This window comes from Nyctereutes procyonoides, unplaced genomic scaffold (genome assembly GCF_905146905.1).
Source record: "Nyctereutes procyonoides isolate TBG_1078 unplaced genomic scaffold, NYPRO_anot_genome, whole genome shotgun sequence".
NCBI lineage: Eukaryota > Metazoa > Chordata > Mammalia > Carnivora > Canidae > Nyctereutes > Nyctereutes procyonoides.
In genome coordinates, this window is record NW_026575082.1 from 2,963,808 (window position 1) to 2,971,950 (window position 8,143).

At 44.8% G+C, this 8,143-nt stretch overlaps 1 protein-coding gene across 6 annotated transcripts in view; it reads left to right on the forward strand.

The window, feature by feature from the left end:
- LOC129514553 (zinc finger protein 516-like) overlaps positions 1 to 7,340 on the forward strand; it is a 117,543-nt gene extending 110,203 nt beyond the window's left edge. For all 6 annotated transcript variants that reach the window (XM_055333229.1, XM_055333228.1, XM_055333227.1 and 3 more), the window contains one exon: positions 3,057 to 7,340. In XM_055333229.1, coding sequence (XP_055189204.1) covers positions 3,057 to 3,073 — 17 coding nt within the window. In that variant the 3' untranslated portion in view covers positions 3,074 to 7,340. The remainder of the gene's footprint in view (positions 1 to 3,056) is intronic.
- The last annotated feature ends 803 nt before the right edge of the window (positions 7,341 to 8,143 follow it).

Here is an 8,143-nt window from a genome sequence, read left to right on the forward strand (position 1 = left end):
GGCCCAGTGTTTGTGCTTCTAGTAATATACATTGAATTCCGATCATGAGGGTGCTAATATTTGGAGCAAACTTCTAAATGAGAGAAGGGCTTCATACATATTGTCATTTTCAAGGTGCTTTTTCATAGATTTAGCATGACTGAGTAAATGTTTAATTTCTGGTAATCGCCAATATTCATCATTAGGAAGAACGTGTTTTGAAAATAATAGGCTGAAATATTGGTATCATGTCATATGGATGTTGGGGGTGAGGGGAACAAACCTAGGAGGCTTCTTCCGGTGTGTATCGTGAAGAAATTGTCTTTTTCTGTTATGTTGTTAAACATTAGAAATTAAAATATTTAGCACCAAGAAAAATAGCCCTCTCTCCCTGCAAATCCCCCATCCCCCCTGGTTTTTGGATTTAAAAGACCAGACTGACTTTTGCTGGAATAATGAAGTCTGGTGTTTTCAGTTTGTTTGGATTCCTTGCCAAAATTTAAAGGCAAGGCTATTATTAATAGTTTATTTCTTATTATTCTAAATATTATTTAAAAATAGTTAAGCTCAGAGAAATAATCCCATTAATCAAAATAAGAGGAAATGAGAAAATAAATGGGACGCTAATCTATCTCGTGTTTAGCCATGGGTATTATAATGCAGATGATGGAGAAGGCACGTAGCAGTTGTACCTGAATACACGTACGGTCTGGTTTCCCATCACTTTCACATTCTCGGCGTCAGAGATCAAATTCGAAATCCAGCTCGTGTCTAAGCAGCTTTTGTAATCATAAAACCAAGCAAACACTTAAAAACACTTTATCCATTTTTCTCTTAAGTTCAGCAAACTATGAAAAGTTGTGGATGTGATGAGTGATTTGTCTAAAGTGATACGTGTGTCAGATGCGTGAAGACTGAGGGGTTTCGTGTGTATCCTGGGAGGGTCCAGGCTTTTTTCATGTTTATGTCATCGACCCCCAATGCATGAGTACATATGCATCCCCTTAACCTTTTAAAGATGAAAAGGAAAAGAGTAAGCCTCATAAAGTTCCAGAAGTCAGTATCCATCCCTAGAACATTGAAATGCATTAAAGAAAGATATTTGTTTCCTTCCGCATTAGCTGAAAAGCCCACAGTTCACACGGCAGCAAAAAAGAAAGTCAAATTTTCTAAAAACATGTTTCTCATTTTCTGAGTACCCTGTCTCATAGGACTGAGAAAGCAACCTGCATGTGTCAAGATACTATGTGTGCACTTAATTTAAGTATTTCTGTAACTCCTTTCTTCTGTAGCTGTATTTCTTCTTTGCCTGATTTCTTGGATGAATTTCTTTCATTTCCTAAAAGGCCTGTAGGACAGATGTATGGAGTAATAATACACTGTTGGTCCCAGTGAATCAGTAAGTGAAAATGACTTCCTTAAAAAAAGAAAAATGAGATGCTATTTGAACACATCCCTTCAGTTTTAAAGCAAAAAATAGACCTCTCTGTGTCTAGATTTATGGGCTGACTTTAACAACCCAGTTATTAGGGTTTTCCAGATTACACAGTCCTTCGAAAATAAACATTTTTTAAAAAAAACTTTCTGACCTTTGCAATTTAAAACTTCTGTCCTTTATGGAGGTGGGCTCCTCCCCCTGTTACTGCTCTAAGGGCGTGTTTTCATTGGCCTCGTGCAGGAGTGTGTACGGTGGTCCCACGGAAGAGAAGTCCAGGCAGCTTTTGGGGGGGGGGGTGCGCAGTCCCTCTTGTATGGGATGCACACTGCTGGGGATCGCCAGCAAGTCTGTTTGCTACACACAGTTAACTTTGTAGAGACTTCAATGACTAACAGTAGCTCCCATTTCTCTCCTGGCAAACACGAAGGCCACCTCTCTTCCTTGAAGGTATCTAGACGCAGTTCTCAAAGTGCCTGGTTGACGATCTCTCTGTGATGGGATGTCACCGTGCAAAAACACGAAACCTCATTTTCAGCTTTCCTGCAGGAAATTCACCTTCTACTTGAGGACGCTGAGTTCCTGTGCGTATGTCACATACGCCTCTGTCCGTGCCACCACACCCACCCCCTGAACCCCGGAAAAATTTTCGTTGGGTCTCTTACCAGATGTCCTTTGGTGTTGACTGCTGGATGTCAGCAATGTAGGGCTTGTTTTAAGTGGGAGCTTTCGGAAGTTAGTAACCGAAGAGAAGCACTTAATTCATTATGTCACCCAGACGCCCCGCTCCAACCCCGCCCCGCACACATGGCTTCCCAGGGTTCCTGGAGGCATTGCTGGAAACCAGTTAGAACCCAGGGAGTGCTCTGGTTTAGGGATGCATGTTCATTTCCGGCGGTTGGTTTCACTTCATCGAGACTTTAGCCGAAGGTTAATGCGGTTGAGTGAGATTAATCTTGCTCTGTTGTTTTTGTCCTCGGATTGTAAAACCCATTGTTCAAATAGCGATGCTTCCGATGTCGTTGGAGAGCCTTCTCTAAAGGCGGCAGGCTCACGTTTATCGTCCCATTTTTACCTCGCAGTGCACTTGAGAACACTCCTTCTGTGTTTCCGCCGTGGTGATTTTTTATGGAAATTAGCGGGAGCACCGTGGCTTCTCACAGGCCCCCGTGAGAGCTGTACGTCTCTTACCATGTTCGTACAGCCTCTGAATATGGCCCTGTTTGGCACTGTTGTTCACCTGTACATGTGCTGTGGACTACAGAATTCTGCTTTTGGGGGCATCTCCCCGCCCCTCACCTCCCCTGGTTCTGTCTTGCCACCTTTTAACCTCTGGAGCTGGTTCAGATGGTATTATGTGCCATTCCTGGATGCAAAACACAGGTTTGATGATCCTCTCTGAATCCCTGGAAATGATTGTGCAAAGCTGTCTCTGTAGGCCAGGAAGGCACATTTAAAATCATCATGCTTGAGCAAAATGAGCTGCCGCTAAAACCAGGGGTGTTGGCCGACCTGGCGGGGTTGCCGTGTGAAGGTCATGGTCAGCGTTCTGGGGTGTTGATACGGGAATCGATAGGAAAAATGCACTTAGATGCCAAGAGGCAGAAATGAGCTTTTCTGTTGTGTGCTTTCTCTCTTCCAGGGGAGAGACCGTTCTAACGCAGATCCCGTCCCGACAGTGCCTCTCAGGAAGGGAACCTGAAGACACGTTTCCAGCGTACCCCGGTGCCCCTGATAGCCGTCAGCAGCCCCCTTGCGGATGTCCCCACAGCGACCCTGACCACCTTGGTGGTGGAAGATCAGCCGCAGGACTCCCGCCCGGACACCTTGAATCCTGGAGCCGCTGAGCCGGAGTAGAGACCGAAGGGAAATGCTTCTCCTCCTTGTTAAACATTTCAGAATAAACGAAGATGGTGTGTCTACTCTAGAGTCACCCGTAGATATTCTCTATGCATATATGTGCTCATCGACCATGGCCCCGTGCTTTCTTACCATAAACAGTGGTGTCGGCAGGCACAGGCGTCTGTGCTGTTCAAGACAAGTTTGAGACACTGGAGAGAGGTTCGTGTGTGTGCAGAAGACACTGAGGAAGCCCTGAGCAGGAGCCGCCGCCGCCACCCAGGAGGACTGTTGGGTAATGTCCGGACACAGTGGTGGTGGAGCTGAGGTCGGCCAGGTGTTAACACCACGGCCTCTCTGTGTCCTAGGGGGTACGTAGAGTGGTCCGTAAGAGAGCAGAAGGTGGTGGCACAGGGCCGTGACGGGGCCCCACCGTGCGGCAGCCCTCGGGGGTCCGTGTGCATTTCCTGCGGGCACCCCTGCCCGCCCACCCCACCCCCCGCCCCGTCCTTCCCATCATTTGCTCTCAGTGAGCCCGCAGAGGAGACGCAGCTCTGGGAGTGCTTCTGTTCTGCTTTGGAAAAGAGCTAGTTGAACACTAAGAAAAGCAGGCTTCTTTGTTTATTCTCAGGACCTTTTTGTCACAGGGCTACATTCTACAAACTGCTCATCAAGGAAGACTGCCCGTCTTAACAAATTCTCTAGCCACTGAACCCTCCTAGTCCAGACCCGTTTTACTGATCGCGGGAGAATCCCTGAGCAGGTTTGGGAGCCCTGGTGCTCTGGAAACTTCTGCTCCCCCTCCCTCCCTCCCTGCCTACCCGCCCTCCCCACCTCACCCCCATCTGTCCCTCCACCAGCCCAGCAAGTAGGTGTCTTTTCTTCTCGGGCCTGGGGACCCCTGCAGGATGAGTACCTTCATCATCCCCAGAGCGTGGAGGTCCCCAGGCCCCTGGGTGGGGGCGGCTTTATATACCTCTTCCTCAGTCCCGCAAATGCAAGTTTTTGTGGTGGGGGTTAAGGCCCGTAACAAAGGATCTTAAACCGTGCAGTGTACGCCGTTAAAATTGTATTCCACAGATATAAATATTTTCTTTTCCTGTTACCGTGACACTATGTGTGATGGTAATATTTCTGAGAGTTTCAGATTTTTGCACATATGATTTTATGCATTATCAAAAGTTACTGCTGCCTTGAATGAAAATGTTCTGTGAAATTTTTTGCAAAAGCTTTACTAGGTTTTTTTTAATTGTGAAATTTTGTAAAGGCAGGAAATGGATTAAAATGAGCATGCTAAATATATTTTTCAAAAAAGCAATAATTTTACATGTACAGAAATTATCCTAACCTTTAATACTGGTGAGAGCGACAGTTTACTTAATACGGTAATGGATTAGTGCAGTTTTTTGTAGAAAATGGGCTTCTGATACAAAGATTTGTTTAAACACGTGCGTGCACACGCACACACATACACACACACACACACACACAAACCCTGAAGTGTGGTTTTCCTGTTCTAATGATTTGTTGAATTATTATTATATTATTATTGTTGATGTTGTTATTAGTTAATGTTTGATTCTGAATTCTACTTGTTACTGAATTTAAATTACTTGAGGTTCAGGTTACTTTGCAACACTTGCAAACAATGCAATGTAATTGGCTAGCTTCTCTATACATACGTATGTATACACACGTATGTATGTGCACATGTATATGTATGTGTGTATATGTAAACGTTTCTACTTATTTTTTTCCTGATACTTATACACCAGATATGTACCAGAATGATCTGTTGTGTTGGTGTAATTAGGAATATCCGTGCAGATTCTATCGAGCAGCTGTAATTGACTGTTTCTGTAAAGTTATTTTGAGCAAAGTTGCAGAGACACATTCCTCTGTCCACCTTAGAAATCAGAATGCCGCCTTTCTGTTGACTTATGTTTGATCATTTTGATAGTTTCCCCAAAGTGATAATTTCTGCGTTTCATTTTCTTGGCTGAAAGTGAATAGTGACAGTTCAGGAATGCACAGGGGTTAGTGATTCAGTCCTGTCTGTTTCTCTGTGTTCTAGTTATTAAAAGCAATTCTGTACCCAAAGTGACACGGAGGTGTCGTGTACATTCTTACTGTTTCAGAAGCAGCACCCGGGAGCCCCACTGGCAGTTGGAGCTGCCTGGTGGAGACAGGGGTGCGTGCCTGGGGTCCCGCTGGTGGAGTGTGCAGCCGAGTCATTTTACGTAACCGTGTGTGCTGTGCCGAGTGCAGAAATAGGTTTCCACGTAACTAATCAGACGGAGGAGGACCCTCCGAGGATGCCACCCTCCAAGACACGCCGTTCTCGGGCCTGACTGTGGTTTCTTTCTTCCACTGGTCATCAGTATTGTATTGGTTTGTTAATGCGTTTATGTCAGTTTGACCATAGTATTTAATATGATTTGTGTTTTCTTATTTATTTAGCCAATATGTTTTGATTCGCTTTTTTTTTTTTTGAATGGTAATTTCCGCATGATCTCTCCTGTAAGTCACCTTCTGACTGTTACAGACTTTCTACTACCTCTACCGATCTGCTGTTTCCTTGTTTCTTAACAGGATTTTTACAGTGTTGGCGTCTAATGTAACTTAGACAATAAAGGGTTTGGTTGTCTACACTACAGCTTCTCCGTGTATCTCCCCGCCCCGCCTGCGCTCTCGCTGTTCCTGGCGCGGCTCTGTTGGCCTGGCTCTCCTCCTCGCCTCGCCCTCTCCTCCTCCCCGCTCAAGTCTCTTACTTGTTGTCGAAGTCAAGTAACACGTAAATAATGAGCTTATAGGAGTCTTTCAGGTTATTCACTCATATTCCTTAATTTTGAAGAATGAACATTTACATTCTCTGAAAAATCGGCTGGTACGCCTCTTCTCTGGGAGACACTTAGCTGTTTTGCCACTTTCCTGCCTGCTTTTGGAAGGTCTCTTGGCACTCTCAGACGGAGACATTTCATTGTTGGTCAAAACACAAGTAGATTTTCAAGGCAAGCGGATTTTGCCTTCCCAGTTTTGAAAAGTATTCAGTGCTTTTAGAGGTCCCTCCAATACTTACTTGTTTTGGAAACCAAGAAAGACCCTGGTTTCCTGATAAAAACATGCTCCAGGAAATCACTCTAGTTAGTAATTACACACGGCCACCGGGTTAGGTGAAGGGCTGTTCATTTTGCCCACGGTGTCAAGAGCCGTCTTCAGACTCGGTGACTCTGGCACAGGCTACGTACATTTATAGGAGCATCCATGTCAGGGCACAAGCGTCCGTGTCAGGGCACAACACACGCACAGATTTAGTAATCTAGCACTGCTTTCCGATGGATGTAGTGTTGAATGCAGCCAGTAACCGGTGCCGTCTCTCTGATGCCTTCCAGGGCGCTGGCTCAGGGAGCTGCTCAGTCTTCCCACTGGAGAGAGAGGCATGAGAGAGAGCGAGAGAGTGAGCACTCCTGGCTCACAGGATGCATGTCCCCTGGATCGTGGACAGCAACTGCACCTGTCAATCTGTGCCCAAAGGACACTGCGCCTCTTGGACGCTTGTGGCCATATTTCACTTTATCAATAGTCCTGCTTTAAAGCAAAATAAACGATGACTCCCCAAACATCGATGATGTACAAACAAGAGGGACTGTATGTGTTTGACTTTCCCACTTTCCAGACAAAGTAGCATATGCTGTTTTACTGCTTTAACTTTGGTGAGTTCTGAGTGCAGAGCATTTTGTTCACTGAGTAAAAGAAAAATCACAGGCCAGGACTTCGAGAGGTGGTGTAAGTGCACTGCAGAGCCCCAGCACACCTGTGTGAGGGGACCCATGGAGAACGTTCATTCTTCATCAACTTTGCTAATGATACTTTGAGGCAGTAAAATGCAAAAGACCATAGAATTTGTATTTCTTTTTTTTTTAAATACAATTTATAACATTATATTTTGTACTCTTTATATTAGAATTTGTAACTAGATTGATGTATTTAACTCTATTTCTGAAAGAATAAATCAATGTTTCAGTTATGTGATAAAAATATTTAGATAAAACATATTCATTCTATTGGAATTTGAAATCAATAAAAAGATCTTGGAGTTCTTGAGATTTGTAAGAGCTTTTTCCCCTGCTTTCAGGAGGTGGCCTAAATCCTTTGTCTTGATCTGTGGTTTTCTATTTTTCTTGGTAGAACACAAAGCAAAGTGTTAACGCTCTTCATATGAGCAGGAGAGCTTTAGTGTGATTCACAAGATCATTCATCTAAAACTATGTCAAGATGGCCAAAGTAGTTTTTAAGGTTTTTTTGTAGACTCCAGGGCATACACACTGTTTGTTTTTGAAGACAACAATACCTCAGTTTCTCCCCCTGCTTATCTCTTCTTTCCCGCCCCATGTACACACACCATTCTTACCCTTGCTGTGTGAGCCACACAGGATGTACGATATGGACATGCAGGGAACCCCGAGTCAGATGAAATCATTGTATCAAGGGCTTGGGTTCAGAGGCACTGATGGAATTTTAATTTAAAAAGATAAAAAGCGTTTTAAAGGTAGAGGGTATAACTATGTCTCAGCTGGTGGAAAGGAGAAGGGGTGTGTGGGCACTTGCACATGGCCTTCTTGCTTAGACAGTAGAGGGCCGCACTTCCCAGAGCCGCAGGCCGGTGCTGGCATCTGTCCGCGGGGGCAAGGACCACACACCGAGTTCAGCCCCTCTGCACTCTAGGGGAAGAGCACCAATTTGAGGACTTTGTAGGCTGTGGAACCAGACCTCGTCAGAGGGGGTTTATGGCTCAAACTTCAGAGAACCTCTGCCTGCTGGGTAACTGGTTCTATGAGAAGGGTCTTGATTCTAAATGAGGACTTGGCATTACCAGTGACTTGAGAAGGC